The 22803-nt window shown below is 39.5% G+C and overlaps 1 protein-coding gene across 5 annotated transcripts in view; it reads left to right on the plus strand.

The window, feature by feature from the left end:
- Positions 1–22803, plus strand: part of ELAVL2 (ELAV like neuron-specific RNA binding protein 2) — a 217351-nt gene that overhangs the window by 69174 nt on the left and 125374 nt on the right. For 3 of the 5 annotated variants that reach the window (XM_006864453.1, XM_006864455.1, XM_006864454.1), the window contains exon 2: positions 14718–14961. In XM_006864453.1, coding sequence (XP_006864515.1) covers positions 14733–14961 — 229 coding nt within the window. In that variant the 5' untranslated portion in view covers positions 14718–14732. Of the gene's footprint in view, positions 1–11706; positions 11792–14717; positions 14962–22803 lie in introns of those variants that run through there. The other 2 variants (XM_006864452.1, XM_006864456.1) reach the window with 2 other exon arrangements.

Consider the following 22803-nt stretch of genomic DNA (forward strand, 5'->3'; position numbering starts at 1 on the left):
CACACCACACCACACCACACCACACCACAGTTTCACTTTTCCCTCCCCATATTTAGTTACATTGCTGTTGTAGTGGTTGTCTGCCATCAAGTTGGTTCTGACTCATAAAGACCTTGTGTAGGTTTCCAGGAAGCGACTGATGAGTTGAACCACTGACCATGCGGTTAAGCAGTCCAGTACTTATCCTGCAATGCCACACCAGAACTCCATTTTAGTTATGTTGATAAGTGCCATAGAGTTGGTTCCGATCCAAAGTGACCCTGTATAAGGTTCCCAAGGAGCGGCTGGTGAGCTTGAACTGCTGACCTTGTGGTTCAAACTGACTTGGCAGTCCAGTGCATTAACCCACAGTGCCACACCAGGACTCCTAGAATCCTTAAATTGTGCTACAAGAGATAGATTGGCGGAAACTCTTTCTTGTAGCAAAAGATGCCCAAGTCCCAAGGACACTGCAGGCAGAGTCGTTGTTTACTTTTGATTTCTTCTGATTAATCATGGTCTTAAAACCAATTAGTGCCAACTTAGAAACATAGTTAAATTGAGGTCCTTTTGAACATTTAGATAGGAGAAAAAATTGTAGGTGACTGTATTCGACTTTGTATGGATATGTAAAACATTTTCCTGATTTGTGAGTTGTTGAAATTGTAGCACCATGTGATCTTACAATGTGCACATTTGTCAAGCTAGATTTTAGAGTAGAACCAGAGCAAGGCTTCTGTGCTGCCTTCCTCCTTGTATTGTAAATTTCGTATTGGACTATAAGTAGATGATGCTATGCCATCCTTAACATTTTTAATATAATCAACAGGGAAGTAGTGGTTTCTAATCTGAAATATTAAAATTCTGGGAGGCTGACCATAAAAAACTGAGTAGGGAGCGTGGAAGTCTTATGCATCTTTTTTTTGGGAGGGGGATGGGTGACGGTAGCATTTACTTTTTTAAAGTAAGGGTAAACTTACTTGACAAGGCTGTAATGCTAATGTGGCGTTCTTGGTGCATTAGCACTCTATATAGTTAGCCTTTGGAGGGCTGGGGTTTTCAGAGTAAAAATTCTTGCCCTCCTAGTTACCATTTGTGACTATGTTGTGCTAAGGAGGCCCAGTGCTGGAGTTGATGGTCATGATGGGGAAAATCTGTGTGATGCACTTCCTGTTCCCCAGGACTCCAGTTCAGCTTTGCAGCATTGGTATCCATTTAGACACAAGGGGGAAAAGGACCAAGACTTCATCTCACCCAGAGACATCTTTAGTCCAACAATAATGATTCCCTAATGTTTGCTTGGACTTCTGGTGTGGGGTTGTGGATCAGCACTAGACTGTGAACTTACAAGGTTGGCAGTTGAAACCCACCAGCTGCTTCTCAGAAAACCCTATACAGGGTTGCTGTGAGTTGGAACTGATTTGATGGCACTTAACAATATTTGTTTGGAGTCCTGGTGTGGTGCTGTGGGGTAAAGCACTGGACTGCAAGGTCGGTTTGAAAAACTGAGTAGGGAGGATGCAAGTCTTGTTGTTGGCACACTAGGAGCCTACTCTTAGGCAGCCAATTCACCAGACATTTTCTTGTGAATAATCTCTTTCACCATTGGAATAACACCTCTCCCCATTGGAATCGCTGTGGGCAAAAATAGTACTTAAATTGTAAATACTTACCCTTACTTTTCTCTTGACATGTGGTAAATAAACTATAGCATAATCACCAGAAGAAGTCACAGATTGACCTAGGTGTCTTTGTAGCTGGGAGTAGCTTCTGAAGAAATCTGCCTTTTCAGGACGAAGGAAGAAGTGGAGTGAAGGAAATTATCTTCTTTAACGTGAATCTTGTTTCTTAAGAGATCCCAACTTCCCAAATGAAATAATTCATAGTCATATTTCTAGTTCAAAGTATATTTTGGGACTCTCAAGACTTTGCACATCAACAAAAAATAAAGTACGTTTCATAGGTGAACTCTCAGGTAGGTGAGATGATGCAAGTTTCAGAGAGGAAGCTATATATACTAATCTCTATGAACTTTTCTCCTTCTGACTTCGATGATTAGACATGAGCAGAGTCCTTGTATTACTTTCCAAAGTATATAACGAACTCAAGGTTCTTAGGGCCTAGTATAGTTGTTACATGCTGACAAGTTCATGCTTACTCATACTCATTGCTTTCTCCAACTCATAGTGATGCTACAGAGCAAAGTAGAACTGCCTCTTAGGGTTTCTAAGGCTGTAACTCTTTATAGAAGCAGACTGTCCTATCTTTGTCCAGCAAAAGTGACTGGTTGGCTTCGAACCAACACCTTCTGGTTAGCAGACATGCGTTTAACCATTGTACAGTCAGAACGCCTCTCCTGTTTGATTGTAGAGGTACCCTATGACAGGGTAGAACTATTCCACTATTCCATAGGCTTTCCTAGACTCCTGGTATGCGCTGTAGGAAAAGTACTGGACCAAACCACAAGGTCAGTGGTTCAAACCCTCCAGCTGCTCCTAGGAAACCCTATACAGAGTCACTATGGTTTGGAATCAACTTAATGACACTTAATAACAACAAATCTTGATGGGAGGAGTCCTGGTGTGATACTGTAGGATCAGCACTGGATTGCTAGCTACAAGGTTGGCAATTCAAACCCACCGGCCATTCCTTGGAAACCTTAAACATTGTATTGTCACTATGAGTCAGAACTGACTCGATAGCAAGTAACAACAACGTTCTTTATGGAAGTATCCCTGATAGCCTAGTGGGTTAAGAGTCGGGTTACTAACCACAGATCATCAGTTTGAAATCTCCAGTGGCTCTACGGAGAACTATGAGGCTTTCTGTTCCTGTAAAGATTTAGGGCCTTGAAGACGCACCCTATACAGGATCACTGAGAGTGAGAACTAACTCGGGAGCACACCACCACCACCAGTCTTTATGGAAACAGATTGCCAGGTCTTCTGTCCAGCAGTGCACCTGCTCGTGAGTTCTAACCACAGACCCTTCATGTAGCAGTTGAGTGCTTAACCATTGCACCACCAGTGCTCTTTATGCCCTAGTATAGTCTGTCTTTATTGAAGTTCTGCAAAAATATTTGTTGCCTCCCAACCTTACTAAGGAAATGCTTTGTTTTTGTTAGTCTCCGTGGAGGAAATCCCGGTGGAGCAAAGGACTAAGTGCTCTACTGTTAAACTAAGGTTGGCAGTTGAAATCCACACCAACTCTGGGGGACAAAGACCTAGAGATTTGCTTCTGCAAAGATAACAGCCAAGACAATCCTTTGGGATAGTCTACTCTATCACATGGAATCACTGAGAGTCAGCATTAGCTCAGTGCTACCAAACAATAATCTTGGGTAGTTTTATTTAGGTGTATAAGCTGCTTGGGGTGAAACACTATACAGGTTTCCCCCATTACCCAAAAGTAGAGCTTTCCAATGAAATATTTTATAAACCCAAAGGTTATAAAACTAAGAAGCAATTATTAATTTATATGGAACAGTTGCTTTTTTTTTTTTTTAAAGTGTTCCCAGACTCAAAAAATAAACGAACAAAATCATACCAAATAGCTCATAAAACCTAAAGTAACACTCACATACTGTAAAAGCAGGAATGATTTAAGAACTGGACTATGAACTGCAAAGCCCAAGGTTTGACCCCGCCAGCTATTCGGCTGGAGAAAGAGGAGGTTTTCTGCTCCCTTGAAGATTTAAAAAGCCTCAGAATCCTTGTACAGATTCACTATGAGTTGGGACAGACTTGATGGTATTTAACAAGAAAAACAACATATAAAGTAGAAACAGTATATGTGTAGTTCCTTGATTTCCCGTGGTATGCTGCAAGATCAGCACTGGACTGTGAACCACAAGGACAGCAGTTCAAACGCAGCAGCTCGGAAACCCTACACAGGTAGATCTACACAGGGTTGTTATGAGTCAGAACTAACTCGAAGACATACAACAACAACAACAACAACAACAGTTCCTAGGGAAGGAAAGGAGCTTGGCTGTACCACTCTTACTGCTTTTGATGCAGATTGCCTCTTGAATGGCTTGTGGTTGTTGTCAAGTGCCATAAAGTTGGTTCCGACCCATAGCAACCCTGTATAGGGTTTCAGAGGAGTGACTGGTGAGTTTGAACCTCTGACCTTGTAGTTCAAATGGCTTTGCAGTCTGACGCATTAACCCACAGCACCACACAGCTAACCAAATGCTGAGAGCTGGTTTCCCTTTTCACCTTTTTTCTTAAAAAAGAAATCCTCTCTGAATTGCTTTTGGGCTACTAACCTCAAGGCTTTCAGTCTCAGAAACTCCAAACAGGGTCAGGCTGTGAGTTGTCACTGACTCCAGGACATAAAACCACCACCACCCAAAGCAGACACTAATGTAGGTCTTTCAAAAAGGGAAGTGGCATAAAACATACTTTTGAGAAGCACAGGATTACCTGCATAACATTTGGTTTTCTATCTCTAACTTGCTAATTGATAATAATGGGAAAAATATTAATATTAACCTAAGTGGCCAGATCCAGTATTGTGAACTTTTATACTATCTATAAGCTAGGAAAGATATATGCGACCCTAAACTTTATTATTATTTTAAAAATTCCCTTTAAAATCGGACATTTCTTGCTGTTTTTGAACCTTGAATATATATGACAGAGATTATTAGTATCCTACACATGAGTTCTATTTGTAGTCTATTTAATGAGAACATACAACTACTAGGATTAATCTGAGTATTTCCAATCAGCCTTTCACTACCCTGAGGGTAGTTCTGTTGTTCACTCTGACTTTTGTAGAAGAATGTGAAGTTAATCCAATTTCTATGTTGATTACTACATTAACTGTCTTAATTTAGCAATTCAGATTTATCAGACTATACCAAACAAACACTCTCCTACCAAACTGTGGGAGTAGTTAATTATTATTATTTTTTATTGTACTCATATCCCTTTTTAGGTTCTGCAGCCAAATAGTGGCATGGAAATTAATTAGGCCCACTGAGATTGGAATGAAAGAATGAGGTTGGAATGATTCATCACCAGAAGGTAAAGATTTAGCGTAGTCCAGCCTGTAAACAAGATTGAGCGAACCCGTGGCTTAACCTTCATTACTGTGGAGGTGTATGAATGACTCTGTTGAAGAATATAGATTGTAAATGTAATTTATTCTCATTACCACTAATTTTTATGCCTTGAAGAATGGGGCTGGGGCATAGAGGTGGTGGATAGGAGGAAGACTTTGACATATTTTCTTTGAGTTCTGAAAGCTTTGAGGAGGCCTTGTGAAGATTGCAAATCAATTTCTGACCCCACTGTTCTGTGTTCAGTTATTGAATCGGATTCATTCCTCAGATTCTGGTTCTACATTTGCTATTAAATGAGTCACTTGCCAAATTCTTTAAATTAGAATCCATACATAAAGTGAGTAATTCTAGCTTTAATATTCTAAACTTTGGCGTTTTAAAAGTTAGAATTCCTTAAGGCGATTGTGTTTTTGAAGACACACTGTAAAAGTTGTTCCTCTGCCTATCATGGATTTTCAGTGCCTGGACAGTGCCTGTTGTGGTGGTTTGTTTGCACAGGAACAGTTGTAATCCATAGCACTCTCTTGATAATGGGTTTAAACACTACTGAGGAGTTCCACATTCCTGAGGATCTCTCCAGAATTGGCCCTCCTCTGATAGCACTGTGACTGCAGTTGATACGTGGTCAAGAAACCTACCTACTTCATGGTTGTTGAGTCCTGTCTCAGACCCACACACAATTTCCTTCTCAATTGTAAAAAACCTTTCTGAGATTTCCTTTTCTTCTTAAATTGCCTCCAAAACTAATACAGTCTGCCCCTCTTGCCGTTTTAACTCACTTCTACGTATTCTCCCTGTAGCTTCTTGCTGTTCTTATACATGCATGCCAGCTTTTCCCTTTGCCCGGAATGCTTTCTTGTAGCTATTCCCGTGGCAGCTGCATTCATTTATTTATTATTGCTGCCGTAGCAGATGACCACGAGCTTGTTGGTTTAAAACAGCACAGATTGACTATTTTACCATTATCATGGTCAGAAGTGTGAAATGATCTCACTGGGCCATGGTGAAGGTTTTGGCCAGGATGCTGTGTTTCTTCTGCAGCCTTTAGGGGAGAATCTGTTTCCATGCCTCTTCTAGCTTTTAGACACTTGCTGGTGGCTCCCTTTCACATTCAGTTAGCTGTACTCAGCTGAAACTTTCTAAGGCTGTATTACACTGGCTCCTCTGTCTTTCAAGGACCTTGGTAATTTCATTGAGCCTGCCTGGATAATCCAGTATGATCATCCCATCTCAAGATTAGCTGATTAGAAATTTAGATTAATCTGTGACTAAAATCCCCCTTTGTAATTTAACATAACACCCATAAGTTCTGGGAATTAGGGGTGGACCTTTTGTGAACTTCATTACTACCTACTACCACAGCAGCTCTTACATACACCTCTTTCAAACTTTGGCTGCACACTTGTCTTCTCTGTCTTACTGTTTCATTTTGAAAACTGCCCTTCATTCATCCCGACGTTCTTAGCTCTCCCCTTATTCTGTTTTCAATTGTCTTTTATTCCAAAGCACACTTACTCCTAGCTGATATACTAAGTGACTTTCTTACAAATGTTTAATCTTTGTTGCTGTACACATCACCATATGCAATTGCATACTCCAGGATACTTCTTCATTGCTATATCCCAAGCACGTAGAAGAACCATGCCTATTTCAAAGAAAAGAAGTTGCATGCAAGTGTTTATTGAATGAAGGCATAAATAGAGTGTGATGCTTAACCACATCTTTTTGATTGTCCAGCATGGATCTCTCTGGTGGACCTAGAGTGAAGAGAAGGACTTGGGACCCTAAACTCATTTGTCTTAGCTCTCTAACCGGAAAGCTTTTACCCTTGCTCGCTCTGAAACTACAATGCCTCAGAACTACTGGAGTCAGAGATCATGTTTTGTCTGCAGGATCCATTAAGGGCCAAGAGATAAAGAAATGTTAGTTTTGCTGTCAAAGAACATTCTCCTAGTGACTCTTGAAGCTGTTGGCTGCTTTTATCTCTGGCAGCTCTTGGACCCTTTTAGCCTAGGGCCGAAAGTCTGAGCTTGAGGTGAGAGGATCTATAGAACCAGCAAGGCAGCTTAAAATGGTATGGGTTTGAATTGAAGAGTTGACAGGAAATTTAGGATTGGAGAAATCCCATGAAGTTTAAAGCTTTTATTGTTTTAGGAAAGCAAAGAGAAGGAGTTTAAAGAAAACACATTTGTGGTATGTCAGCCAGACGTGTTACCATTTAGTTGATGATTCTGCTGCTTAATCTAGTAAAGCCTCAGTGTATCCTGGAAGTTCTGTTTTAGTGATTTGAATGGGAAACAATAATGAAGGCATGATTCTGTAGGAATGGTAGCTGTTAGACATATGACCCCAGTACCCCGTTGCCTATTAACATAGCTCTCAGCTATAAACTCTAATAACTTGTTTCACTGATTATTTCTAATGCTTTAGATTCCTTCTTTCTAGTTCCCCAAAGGAAGTGCTTTTTGGCCAAGGTTGCTATCTTTTTTTGTTAAGTCCAACTCTTTAAATTTAGAGATAAATGGTTTCTGTTCACCTTGTAACCTGGCTTTTAGAGAGGTTTGTGATCAGAGGGAAATCTTTGCACTGGACTGACTCTGTCCTGGTGCTTTACTGCTTGAGGTATTGCGCACCATTAACTACAAATAAGTGTCAAGATCAAGGTCAGTTTACCCAAACCGGACCTTTCCAGCTTAAGGAGACAGATGATTGTCCTTGCCTCTGGCCATGGTTACTTTTACAAAGATGGTATTTTGTTTGTTTCTATAAACTTTTCTCTCCAGTTAGTAGGCAATTAGGACCTTGTGAGATTCATAATGTAATCATACTGCATTTGGAAAAAGCCTTTATATTAAAATCGATTTAATGTTCTCATATTTACTTGTACTTCTACCATTTTCCTGAAGTCGGAGCCAGATTCCAGATGTGAGTGACACTTTCCTGCTGACTAGAGACCTGTGGCCCCTTTCTGCTGTGCTTTCGGATTTGTCTGGGCATTCGTTTTTTGTAGTTGGCAAGTTGACGTGATAGACTCTGGAAGGAAAAGTACACAATTGATTATCTACAAGATCCACGATTTCCTTGGTGATGCTGTGTAACAAAGATTTGGATTTCAGTGGGTACGGGTGGCTGGTGGAGTGTGCCAAAAATGTAAAATACGCATCCACGGTTTTCTCTGGTTTTAAAATATTCGAGGTGGGATGAAAAAAGCAAGCAACTAAGTTTGCACTTGTTTAGTTAGATAGAGTGCCCTTTCATTCTCCTTGTTTTATAGGAACTGTTCTTATGCTTTCATGAATTTTTGAGTGCTTCCTCTATAAAACCTCCTGAAATGAGGAGTAGTGGGTGAGGGGGCGTGGGGAGGAGAAGCGGGGACCTTCAAGGCAGAAGAGTCAATGTTTGAGGAATAAGGAAAAGGTTCAGATTTTTAGTTGTGGATAAGTGGACTGATGAAGTAGTTGTAGAAAAATTTCACGCGCCATTACAACTTTTAATATAATACTTTATGTAATTTTATATAAATTTATACTGAGTAGTTTGTACTTAATTTGATAAGGCAACAGGGCACTTTTGAGGGTTAGGAAAAGCAGTGTGGGAGTAGATCTAGGCAGGATTAGGCTGAAGAAGTACCAAGTTAAAAGCTGCAGTTGGTTGTCCAGGTGAGAAACGCGGGCCCACATGAAGATGGTAACTGATAGTGGAAAGGAGAGGCCTTCCCTGGGATTCTGCATTGGTTCTCCCAGCAGCCCTTCTATGATCCTAGCCTGGCCCACAAACCAGGTGGTTTTGGAAATCTTGTTTTTCACTTGCAGACATTTTACTAACTGATCTTAATGAGAATTTACAGAATATACTTCAAAGAATTTTTTTTAGCATCAGTCTGTCTCCTTTAGTCATTGTAAGAGGTGTCTGAAAATAGGGAATTAGCACATTTTCTTGATTTATAGAATTTTTACTATAAACTTTGGAAAATGGGCATTTTGGGCCATCTTACTTTTCTCTTGGTGGCCCAGAAACTGATGGACAATCTAGAATTCTCAAATTCTTACCATTCCCAGGTTTGGGAAATCAAATAATAACATCGACTTCCAAAAATCCCTTGTTGTAAGAAAGTTTAAATGTGAAAGTACAAAGGAACCCCCGCCCCCCCCCCCCAATAATAAAAAAAAAAAAAAAATCCAATCAGTTGCCATTGAGTTGATCCAGCTCTTGGTATCCCATGGTTGTGTCCATAGGGTTAGTTTCAGTGGCTGAATTTTGGGAAAGTTGCTTGCCAGACCTTCCTTCTGAGGTGACTCTGGGTAGACTTTGTCAACTTTTTGGGTAGTAGCTGAGTGTGTCAACTCCTAAGGTACATGGAGAGGGCCTTTTAAATGAAACAGAAAATTTTGTCAGTTCCAACTACAAGGTTAGCAGTTCAAACGCATTGAGCCGCTTCTTGGAAACCCTCCCTGTATGCATCACTGTGAGTCGGAACCAGTACAGTGGCACTTAACACCATCGCTGCCTTTATTTTATTTATTTATTTTTGGGGTGGGGGGAGGAGGAAATAAACAGTGTGAGTGTGGAAACACAGAGGCCACTTCTTGTCCTCAGGGAAACCCAGGTGCCCACCAGACAGACACACACCATCACTTTCTCCTTGAGAGCAGGGTAGGTTTAGACTATTCTAGATTGATCTATGCTAAAGTGCCTCTAACAGCATATTTTACATGGAGAACAAGAGGAAAAGCAGTATAAATTGGCACAATTGAAGCCAAAATTAAGAGGCAAATATATGTTGAAACATTATCTTATAAAATTTAAAATTAATGGCTCTGTGTTGCCAGAATACAGCCTTTTTTTTCCTTCCAAAGAGTTTTAGAGCCAGTAGAATCTATAAATAGCGCACAGCCCGGTTGTCTGTGTAGATTGAGTAGAGCAGAATCGCCTGTCCTTAAGTGAAGGGGGGAACTAGCTTTACATTTTTAGTAACAGAATTGTTGGCCAGCATAAAGGTAAGGGTCATGTGAGCAATTTATTTATAACTTCCTTTAAAGGTATGTGTGTGCCTCAAGCGGAGAGACTGGGATGCTTGAAATACAAAAATACAGTAGAGTCAGTTTCCATACATAATCGTCGCAGCTATAGTGGGTGCAATACAGTGTCCCCGGGCTTTCAGAGAAGAAGGGATGTCAATGAAATAGAAAAGACTGAGGCTGTTAAATTTGAATCTGGTTTTATATTAGCGAGGAACCTTTAGCAATTAACTCTTTTGAGGGTGTTCAGGATGTAATTTTAAGCTTGATTTAACCTGTTGGGTGTGTTCTTCCCATCTGTTTTATGTAAGTAGTCTTAATCATAATTAGCGGGGTTTTTTTTTGTTTTTGCCAAAGTACTTAATTTTCACAGATTTTCTGACATTCCACCTTCAGCCTGACAAAACAAAAACATAGGCTCAGACTATATTCTCTGGTCATGGTGGGAGAAGGGAAGACAAGTAAAACATTGTCATGGCATCCCATAAAGATTATATTTAACTCTTTTGGTAGATGCCAGAAAAGGCAACCCATTGCTACATATGATTAGTGTCTTCACTTGCATCAAGAGTTAAATTACGTAGAGCCTGGTTTAACTCCAAGGGTGAAATGTTATAAATATGTAGGTCAAAAACGTTGTTGGCTCTCTTTTGCTACTACTACTGATTGTCCAGAGACTAAATTTTGTTATTTATTATATCAACCATTTAAAGCAGCTGCTTGTGCGGCTAAAAAAGTACACTTTGGCATTTGTTCTAATATTGTGATTCTGTTCAGTATTTGGGCAAGTTGTAATAAGTGGAAAATGGCCTATTAACTACATTGGAGGCCTCATAGCAGCACTCATTTCAAATCGTGCTGGGTTTATAATTTACATATTAAGAAATGTTCACTTGATTTCGTTCGGGGACAAAGCTGACATCCTATACAAGCATTACTCCAAACAATCCTATTTATTGGTCCAATTATTTCAATTGAAAGATGCTGGTTTACTGCTTCTTAGTATATGTGAACAATTCTCAGTGAAACTGTTAGAGATCAGTTTGACTGTAGTGGCATTATAACCTCATAGGGTTTAGATTCACTTTTCATTTTAAATCCCAGGATTAAGGATCATTTGTAGTAAAATGTAACAGTGTGGGCAAATATAGCTTCTTTTAGTGCCCGTTTGATACTTGGGGAAAATAGTGCTTTTATGCTAAGCAATATCTTATGAATTGCATGACCGTCTTTTATCAATATAAAATTCCATTCACATTTCCTCTCTTCTCCCACACCCTTAGAAGACAGGGAAGCATGCTGTATTTTGCTTCATTTTTAATTAAAAAAAAAAAATTTTTTTTAAAGATGTGGTGTTGAAGGTAGTTTTTTTTTTAGGATAGATGCCAAGTGAAACTAGTTAATATTATTTTAAAATCGGGCTCTTAATTAAAAATGCTTACATTTGTGCAAGAAAACTACATGTTAAAATGAATTTGGAAAGATTAGATTGGAATTGCCTCAAATTCAATTAAGCCACACTGCATGGACGTGCTGGGAATATCAATACAATCACTGTAAATTTTGTACAAACTGATTTGTTGCATTATCTTGCTCATCTAACATACGGTACTTTTTGTGTCCATATTGCAGACGGCAACTCCAAACTAACATGGCAGTCAGACTGTGTGATGTGGCTTCTCTGCTTAGAAGTGGTTCGTGGGCAGCAGAGCCTTGGACCGGGGTCTGTGGGATTTTTCTTAAATTCTGTAGGCTACTTTTTAGCATGTTGCAGGAGTGCTGAGGCCATACCAAACACTTGATTGAACCTTTCATTTGGCATACTAATTATTGTGACATTTAAAATAACCTATTGTGGTATGGCTGTCATTAGGACTTAAATAAAGCACATTGCAATTTTAAGTATAGAGGTATATGTAGTATCAGAACCATGCTCTTTGATATGTATCTTTTTCTAACTTAAATTAGAATTTAGTGCAGTTTTAAAGAAAAGAGCGACTTTTTTTTTTTTTTTTTAAACAACAAAAAAAGTTTTGGTATGGTCTGAATATTAATTACCATAGTTTTTACATTCTGTTTACTATGTATTTTTTTGGTTACTAAATTTGGAAGTTATTTACAATTCCTGATAATCCAAAAAAAAAAGAAAAAGAAATTGTTGAAATGGTAAATCTGGCTGAAAATTATTTGCCCGGTAACTGTTGAAAGAGTTTACATTCTGTGAACAGTTGTGTTGAGCCTATCAATGGAGTATGCATTATTTGTAAAATATAGCACATTAGTATCATTTTATTCTGAGCAGATGGTCCTATAGCTGAGAGATGCTGTAATTTTCAGCACACACAGCCTACTGCAGCTGTTCACTTGAATGTTGGCTTAGGAGCTCATTCTTGCCACCTGAACATGGAAATAAATGTGCAATTAAGTGAGGAGTGTTTGTTGTCCTTGCTAAATCCTGCTAATTTCAGTCAATGAACACTTTATATTTCAAATGCCATCCAGTGAGCTTTAGTACGAACCTCACATTTGGGGCCTTAGTTTCTCCACATAGTAACTTTTGAATAGTGATGTGTTTTAATTGGCCTTGACCACTCTTACAGCTCATTGTTTTCATAACTGCTGGGCAAAGGTTAGCTCCACAAGAATTTCGCTGTGGGAAGTGTGATCCACATCTAATATTCTACAAATTTTAATTTTTGGAAGCAGTTATGTTTTACTAGGGAATCTGAAACCTCCATTCTCAGTTTCAAGAAGGTGTTTATTATGTATCATGAAGATTTGCTATATATCATAGAACCCATCTCTTGAATTATTTTAGTATTCCTGTTTGATACAGAGTCCTAAGGGTCTTTTTGTTGCCCACCCCCAAAATATTACCTGTGAGAAAGGTAGTTGGCAGAAACACCCCTTTTTTTGGAAAAGGAAAGTAAATCATAGGGTTACAAATTGTTTGATGGTTTCATAGGCGTGTTCTGGATTTTGCCTCCTGTTTGTGTGGTGGTGTTTTTTTTAAAATCATGGTAGTTCTGATTCGGGATCAATGTAGCCAGAGTCCCTTTGTCCAGTGCTGTCTCCTTTTTAAAACATCCCTTGGCAGTAGAGACTTGTTCCTATCCGGTATCCACGAATCATACCCTTATATTTTTCTAAAATGGAAAAGTTTTCTTCTCTTTCCTTGTAATCTTCTTTCCCTCTGTTTTGTTCTTTTCCTTTGCCTCAACTCCCTTTCCTGTTGTAAGTTAAAACAAACATTCCATTCACTCAAAGTTGCTAGTTTTGAGAAGTCATTCTTTGTGGACAGCAGAGATTGGACCAACTAGGAAGGATTGTTTCAGTGATGCTTTGATTTTTGTTTTCCAAGATAGTTAGCTACTGGAGGATGCGTTTGGGGTTATGGTTTGTGATCCTTCTTAATATAGGATTGGATTTTCAGAAACTGGATCCAAAATTGTTTACTAAGTAATATTCAGAGTGGCCTGAATAGTTTGAGGGGCCCTCAACTCTGCTAATTATTCAGGATTTGAAGTTTCATAAATATTTGTTGCTTGAATTTTCCACAAGCTAATAGGCTCAAATGAACATTGTTTGGGCTCTGGTCCGTTTGTAGAGTTGGTCTGCTTCTTTACATGGTTTTGGTGGACTGAATAGGCTTTCCTTTGTCTTAAGTCACAGTCCAGGCAAAATACCATTAAAGATTGTGTGAGGATTTTATTTCGATGCTGTAGACCAGTTGCCACTGACGGAGTGAAAGAGAATTATTGGAGATCATTAGCTGCCAAGAATGACCTGTTAGATTCTACGAAGGGGACAAAGTATTCACGGCTTCCTTTCCAAGATGCCCTATAAATTCTTTTCATTCCCTAATATACAACATCTGATACTTTTGTAAGGACAGTGTAGAACTGCTCCATAGGGTTTCCAAGGCTGTAATCTTTATGTAAGACGACTGCCACATCTTCCTCCCGCGGAGCAGCTGGTAGGTTCAAACCTCTTACCTTTCCATTAACAGCTGACTTTTTAACCACTGCGCCACCAGGGCTCCTTTACCAATGATAGAAGTACAAGATACTGTCAATTGAAAATGTTTTCAATATGTAACCAAAACAGTACATGTTGACAATTTATATTTTTAAGTACACGTCTTGATTTTTAAGTTCATGGATGTCTGTCAGCTTGAGGAAATTGGAATCTTGAGCAAACTGAAAATCTCTTCAAAGTTATATAGATGTTTTGTTTTTGTTTTTTTGGTAGCATGTTAAGCATTTTTTCTAGTCTTTTAGAAAATACTGAATTTTGTTCAGGGTTCAGTTCTGCCCTTTGGCTTATTACTAAATTTCCTCAAGTGTGTGGACCCTGCAGGTGAGTAAGGGTATATGAATAGACACAGAATATGAATATAGAGATTGCTTGATTTCAGATTTGAATTGTGCTTATGTGCATGTATGGACTTTATATGTATGTGGAAGCATAATTGTAATCTAAGATAGGGTAGCTAATACCAAGTATAACAATTAGCATAGGCGTTTTACTTTTTGTTGTAATTTCAGCAGAACGAACTGTGTTTTGTGACAAGTATTTAAATTCTTGGTGGGATCTCTAATAGGTTGTGAAATATGAATTCTGACATTTCTTATTTTCTCTGTGTTTAGCAGGTAATTGCTGCCATGGAAACACAACTGTCTAATGGGCCAACTTGCAATAACACAGCCAATGGTCCAACTACTATAAACAACAACTGCTCATCACCAGTTGACTCTGGGAACACAGAGGACAGCAAGACCAACTTAATAGTCAACTACCTTCCTCAGAATATGACACAGGAGGAGCTCAAGAGTCTGTTTGGGAGCATTGGTGAGATAGAGTCCTGTAAGCTTGTAAGAGACAAAATTACAGGTATGTAGTGTTCTGTAGATTACACACATTTCAAGGAGTGGGTTTCAAAGTGTGAGAAAATTATGTTCATACTACAGAGAAGTCATTCTGTGGTCTAATTTTACACAGCTAGACTTTCTTACTGACTATAAGATTAGTAGCAAGAATTTTAGCTCTAAGAGGGATATTTTTCCTTCTAAAGCATAAAATATTTGGGGGTTGCTGTTGTTAAGTGCTGTCCAGTCAGTTCTGACTCATAGCAGCCCTGTATAGGCTTTCTGAGGAGTGGCTGGTGAGCTTGAACTGACAACCTTGTGCAGTGCCTACTATTATTGGAGTCCTGGTGTAGCACTGTAAATTAAGTACTGGATTACTAACCACAAAATTGGTAGTTCAAACCCACCAGTTGCTTCTCAGAAACCTTATGCAGGATCGCTGAGTCGGAACTGACTTGACAGCCCTTAACAACAGTAGCAACAACAACATTATTAAAGAGCTTCCCTGCTATGGCACTGTAGGGTAAACCCTGGAATGCTACATGCAAGGTCAGTAGTTCAAACCTACCAGCCACTGTCAAAAATTCTATGCAGGGTCACTGTGAGTCAGAATCGACTAGATAGCACACAACAATAATACTATTATTATCTAAGGAGCTTTGGTGGCACTGTAGGATAAAGCACTAGACTGCCAACTGCAAGGCTGTAAGTTCAAACCCAGCAGTCTCTCCACAGGAGAAACATGAGGCTTTTTACTCCCATAAACACTTGTGTGGCACTGTGGGCTAATGCACTGTACTGCAAAGTTGGTTTGAACTACACGGTTGTTTAAGCTCGCCACCTGCTCCTTGGAAATCCTATACAGGGTTGCTATGGGTTGGAAACAACTTGAAGGCACTTAACAACAATAAAATAAATCCTGCACAGGGTCTCTATGAGTTGGAATGGACTGGGCAGCAGTAGGAATAGGTTATCATCGTAGTGACCCTGCCAGCAGGAACGAGCCCATGCGTTGCAGGGCTGATGATGTGAAGCATCCACAGCACGCTGGAAAGGTAGCCCATCAGCCTCCGATACACCCCCCAGTGCTTGTGCTCCATCCTGTTAGGGTCCTTAGAAATTGGAATTGATTTACCAGCAATGGGTTTTGCTTTGTGTGTGTGTGTGTGGGGTGGGGGTGTTACTTATTACAACTGGACCTTCAGACACTGTAGACGGGACAAGAAAAGCTTTGAAAAAATGTTTAAAAAGAATTTGTGTGTCGGGAGATGTCAGCGTTAACCTTTAATTTTTAGTTCACTGAGCTTTACATACTTTAACATGTTAATAATGCGGTAATAAGGAAAATGCTGTATTTGGGAGAGGAAAGAAAATCTTTTAAAATACTCTTCCTTTTATAGTCCTTTTATAGTCCTTTTGCTTATCATGTTGGTGTTCTGACTCACAGTGACCCTGTATAGGGTTTGTGAGGAGTATCTGGTGGATTTGAACCACAGACCTTGGAATTAGCAGTCCAATGCTTATCCTACAGTGGCACATCAACTCCCCGCATCTTAATTTCTATATGTGTGTGTGTGTATTGCCCAATGCTTATTGTATGGAGCGACTGCAATCTGCTATATATGTGTGTATGTATATACATATACAGCCGTCCTGGTGTGACGCTGTAGGGATAAGCATTGGACTACTATCTATAAGGTCAGTGGTCCAAACCCATCGGCTGCGCCTTAGAAACCCTATAGGATCGCTGTCAGTCAGAACGGATTGGATGGCACGTAACAACAACAACAACAACAACAACAACAACAACACACACACACGCACACGTTATGCCCATGAATCGGTCCTGAGGTTTGAATTGCTGACCTTGTGGCTACCAGTCTAGTGCCTATCCTATAGCACCACACCAGGACTCTGTATACATACACATATGTACATCTATCGGGACTGCAGTAGTACCATAAGACAAGCACTGGACTGTGAACCAGAAGGTTCCTGGTTTGAGCCTGCAAGCCACTCCATGGGAAAAAGATGAAGCTTTCTGTTTCCGTGAATATTTAAAGCATCAGAAACCCTACACAGAGTTGCCATGAGTTGCAACTGACTCTACGGCACTTAACAACAACATATATATGTATGCATGTACCAAGTTAATTAAAATGTTAATATTCGCATTGTCAGTGTATGAACATTTACATGTATACTCCGAGTCCATGAGATTTGTGTTCTGTTTCTTAACACAGAAAGGAAAAAGTGTTATAGGAATGAGAAGAAAAGAATTGGTAATTGGACTGTATTGGTACATTTTGAATGTTTCCAGTTGCCGCCATTTCTGCTCTGACTCAGGGTGACCGCATGCACATCAGAGGAGAACTGTCTGCCATAGAATCTCCAGGAACTGGTTTTTGGCAATTAGATCACCGGGCCTTCCTTCAGAAGGTCCTCAACTTTGATTCAGACCTCCAAAGTTTGGGTTAGTAATTCAGTGTGTTAACTACTTACATTAACTAAGGACTCGTTTTGAATATTACCAAAAATCAAATTCCGTCTCATGTAGACTCTGTATAGGATTTTTGAGGCTATAAGTCTTTATTGGACCAGCAAGCGTCTCTTGAGTTGCTGGCGCAGCTGACCTGCAGATCTTGTGTTTAGCAGTCCAGTTCATCTTACAGTATCACCAGAGCTCTTGTTTTGAACGATGCTGTCATTGAATTGGTTCCAAGGAGAATGGCTCATGGGGTAGAACCTTGAACCTTGTGGTTGGCAGTCCATTGCTTATCCTACAGTGTGCCATGTCAGGCTCCATTTTGAATATTTGTTGTTGTTAAGTACCATTGAGTTGGTTCCAACTCATAGCAACCCTGTATAGAGTTTCTGAGAGCGGCTGGTGAATTTGAACCATGAACCTTGCATTTCAAACTGACCTTGCAGTCCAGTGCATTTCTACAGTGCCACATCAGGACTCCATTTTTAATATTGCTGTTAAGTACTATCGAATTGGTTCCAACTCATACTGGCCCTGCACAGAGTCTCCGAGGAGTGACTGGTGAGTTTGAACTGCCACCTTATGATTTGCAGGCCTGTAGCGTAGTGGCTACGAATCGGGCTGCGAACCTTAAGGTCAGCGGTTCGAAACTACCAGCCGCTCCGCGGGAGAAAGATGAGGCTTTCTATTCCCGTAAAGATTTACACCCTCGGAAACCCTGTACAGGGTCGCTATGGGTCGGAACCGACTTGACGGCACTTAACAACAACAACAAATTTATCCTACAACGCCACACTAGTATTTTGTAAGATTGGACTTATTTTTAGAATAAGGTAAAAAATAATTTAGAACTTTCTATGACTAGATGGGCGACTGTTTCCTGCATGGGTTGTTTTCAAGAAGTCAAGTGTAAGCAGGCTCCCTAGCTTCCCCATGCCTTTGATAAATTTGTGTGATGAATGGTATATATCAAATCGCTTTTTGTTGTTTGGCTTATAAAAAAAATATAAAACTACTTGAAATGAGTAGAAGATACCTAAAGGCAGTATGGTGGGTGGCATCAGGAGTCTTCTAGCCATACGACTGTGGCCAGGTTAGCCCTTGGCTTCAGGGTCCATTGGTAAAATGAGATCGAGGCTACGGAAGCTGTCACACTGGGTAATTTCTGAGATCAGTTTTGATTTTCCATGTGATGGTACCTATTTCATTTTAATTGTTTCTGTTATCAAGGCAGCAGAGCTATTGTCTCCCTGTAGGAAGAGTTCTTAGAGAAAGCACTTGGGTTTGAGCTCAGAATTGCATTTCTTTAAGCTACTGGTTGAGGTTTATTTTTGTTGTTATTAAGTGCCGTTGAGTCGATTCCGACCCATAATGGCCCTGTATAGGGTTTCCGAGGAGCAGCTGGTGAGCTTGAACCACCGACCTTGCAGTTCAAATGGCTTTGCAGTCTGGTGCATTAACCCACAGTGCTACACCAGGACTCTGGTTGAGATTTATTAGAGAGAACATAATTATTCTAATTACATAAGTCACACACACACACACACACACACACACACACACACACACACACAATCTGTAAATTTAAACAGATGGCCACTAGTCCATATGGAAAAAAAAATGATTGTGTTTTAACTAATTATATGACTTCGATGTTCACCATGATGTTAGGAATGCTCATCTTTACTTTGTTCCTTGAATATTGATCATTAAATTAATTGGAGCTTTCAGTGTCTTTTCTGCAAGGAGTGTGAGCAGTGTAAGTGAAATTTATAAAGAAACAGGTTTTGATAAGGTTTCATATAGCCTGTTTTGATACAGCTAGCATTTTTAGTAAAAGAAGATGCTTTACATGTGTATTTTGAAGTCTTTGACTTAAGTGGCTGTGTCCTAAATGGTAGGAAGGCTATGGCATACATGAAGTGACTTCTGGTTTTATAGCCTACTGACTTTCCCAAACATTATATGAGGAGGCTTTAAAATGTTTATAGAAAAAATGGATGGAAAAGATAATGAAATTGTTCCATGAACATTTTGAAGCCCCGTCATCTGTGTATAAAAGGATGATCTTTTATGATGCATAAAAGCCATGAGTTTTATGAAGATGCTGGGAGTTGATAAAAATATTAAATCATAAATTCTTCTCATTGGGAAATTTCCATAGGAAACATCTTACAGATTTTTAACTCTCATCATTGGTCCATCTTTTATTCTTCCCTAAAACTTTTATGAGAGCTATTTTATGACAAAACTGGATAAATCTGAGTTCTGTATCTTCACACCTGTCTAAGTTATCTAGTGCTGCTATGAAGAGACACCACACATGGATAACTTTAAAAAAATACATCTTATTCTCTCATGGTACAGTGGGCTAGCAGTCCAGGCTCTAGGTGAGGGCTTTCTCTCTCTGGATCTGGGGGAAGATCCTTGCCTCCTTTGAACATCTGTGGGCCCAGCGTTTCTTTGGGATTCCCATGTGTCTTGGGATCATCTCCTGGGTCCAGAGAACGTTCCTCTCCAGGCTCTTCTTTCTTGGTGGTGATGAGGGTTTTCTTTCTGCTTCAGTCATGTTGTTAAGAGTCCTCCAGTCAATCCCAACTCATAGCAGCCCTATGCACAGCAGAATGAAACATTGTCCATTCCTTTGTCATTCTCACAATTGCTGATACACTTGAGCCCATTGCTGCTGTCAGTGGATCATTCCACCTCCTTGAGGGGTCTTCCTCTTTTTCACTGGACTTCCACTTTACCAAGCATAATATCCTTCTCCAGGGACTGGTCCATTCTAATTACATGTCTGAAGTATGAGAGACAAAGTCTCACTATCCTGGCTTCTAAGGAACATACTTGGCTGTACTTCTTCTAAGACAGATTCGCTTGTTTTTTTTGGCATTCCACACTACTTTTTATGGTCTTCTTCAACACCACCATCCAAATGCATAGACTCTTCTATGGTCTTCCTTAATCATTGTCCAACTTTTATATGCATATGTGGCTTTTGAAAATACCATCACATGGGTTAGGCGGACCTCAGTCTTCAAATTGATATCTTTGCTCTCAAGCACTTGAAAAGAGGTCTTTTGAAGCAGATTTGCATAATACACTACATCCTTTGATATCTTAACTGCTGCTTCCATTAGTGTTGATTGTGGTGGATTCAAGCAAAATGAAATCTTTGACAACTTCAATCTGTTCTCCATTTATCATGATGTTGTATACTGATCCAGTGGTAAGGATCTTTGCTTTCTTTACATTGAGGTGCAATTCATATTGCAGGCATTAGTCTTTGATCTGCACCATTGAGTATTTCAAGCCCTCTTTGGTTTCAGGAAGGAAGGTTGTATCATTATGCATAGTACAAGTTGCTAATGAGTCTTCCTCCAATTCTGATGCCACGTTCTTATTCATTATAATCCAGCTTCTCAGAGTATTTTCTCACCATACAGAATGAATACGTATGGCGAAAGAATTTTTCTTTAGCTCTTTCAGTTTGACAAATGCTGAGTGTGTACTTGCCTTCTGGTTTTTTTAGAAAACCAAAAAAATAAAAATAAAACTCCGATGTTATTCTTTTGGGGTCAAAAATTTCATCTGTAACAGTACCTTTGTTTGGCCTTTGTTTTTATATGGTAAATAAAGGTAATAAAAGTATGTATCATTAATCATGGGGTGGGTATCTGACATGACACAGATAGTGAAAACTGCATTAATATTTATTGTCCATTTCCTTCATGTGTCACCTCACCCCATTGACTGTTCACTTATAGGAGGATAAGTGTTTTCCATTATGGCTCTGTTTAAAATTTATGGTAATCCAGTGGACTTTCAAAAACGTTTCCATAGCTGGCAACCTTGAGTGTTGAAAGTTGTTTTCTAAGCTTTGATCCATGAGGTAGTCATTAAGTATTGCTTAAAATTAAGGTTTTATTGACAGATACCATTCAGAAATGCTACACTCCATAGTTTCCTTTGGGATCCATACTGTACATAATCACATATTAAAAACTATGAAAAAATACACAATAAGCAAATCTGTTTTGCTTATACTTCCCAGCCATATTTGATCATGGTTGTAGGCGATATGTCCAGTACTACATTGTCTTTCCAACACTCATCTGTCAGTTTGTCTTACTGTGGTGGCTTGTGAGTTGCTGTGATTCTGGAAGTTATGCCACGGGCATTGTAAATACCAGCAGGGTCACCCATAGTGGACAGGTTTCAGATGAGCTTCCAGACAAAAACAGAGTAGGAAGAAGGAGAGACGAGCTACTTCCGAATATTTAGTTACTGAAAACCTTATAAATAGCAGAGAAACACTGTCAGATATAATGTGGAAAAATAAGCCCCTTAGGTTGAAAGGGATCCAAAATGTGACTGGGGAAGAGAGCTGCCGCCGCAAAGTAGAGTTGACCATGATGATGTGAATGGAGTAAAGCCTGTTGGAGTAAAGCTGGCGGGACCTTCATTTGCTGATGGGGCACAATTCAAAATGAAGAGAAGCAGCTGTAAACATCCATTAATCATCGGAACTTGGAATGTATGAAGTGTGAATCTAGTAAAATTGGATAATTGTCAAAAATGAAATGGAATGCATGAACAGCGATATCTTAGGTATTAGTGAGCTGAAATGGACTGGTATTGTCCCTTTTGAACCTGACAACCATATGGTTCACTATGCCAGGAACGACAAATTAAAGAGGAAAGGTGTTGCATTCATCGTCAAAAAGAACATATCGAGATCAGTCATGAGGTACAACGCTGTCTGTGATAGGGTAATATCCATGCACCTATAGGGAAGCCCAGTTAATACCACTGTTATTCAAATTTATGCACCAACCACTAAAGCCAGTGAGGATGAAATAGAAGAATTCTACCAACTACTTTGATCTGAAATTAATCAAACATGGCAATCAAGATGTATTGATTATTACTGGTGATTAGAATGGAAAGGTTGGAAACAAAGAGGAAGGATCAATTGTTGGAAAATATGGCCTTGGTGATAGAAATGATGCTGGAGATCGATTGCATGGTAGAAATCTGCAAAATCAACAATGATTTGTTTATTTTACATATCTCTTGTAGACACCATAAGAGATGATTATACACATAAACCTCACCAGATGTAATACACAGAAATCAAATTGACTACATCTGTGGAAAGAGACCGTGGAAAAGCCACGGGCAATTGTGGAACAGACCATCAATTACTCATACACGAATTCAGTCTGAAGTTGAACAAAATGAAAAAAAGTCCATGAGAGTCAAAATATGAACTTGAATATATCCCACCAATTAGAGATCATCTGAAGAACAGATTTGATGCATTAAACACTTAAGATCGAAGACCAGATGAGTTGTGGGATGACATCAAGAACATCATAC

Source organism: Chrysochloris asiatica, unplaced genomic scaffold, assembly GCF_000296735.1.
Source record: "Chrysochloris asiatica unplaced genomic scaffold, ChrAsi1.0 scaffold00065, whole genome shotgun sequence".
In the NCBI taxonomy this organism is placed as follows: Eukaryota; Metazoa; Chordata; class Mammalia; order Afrosoricida; family Chrysochloridae; genus Chrysochloris; species Chrysochloris asiatica.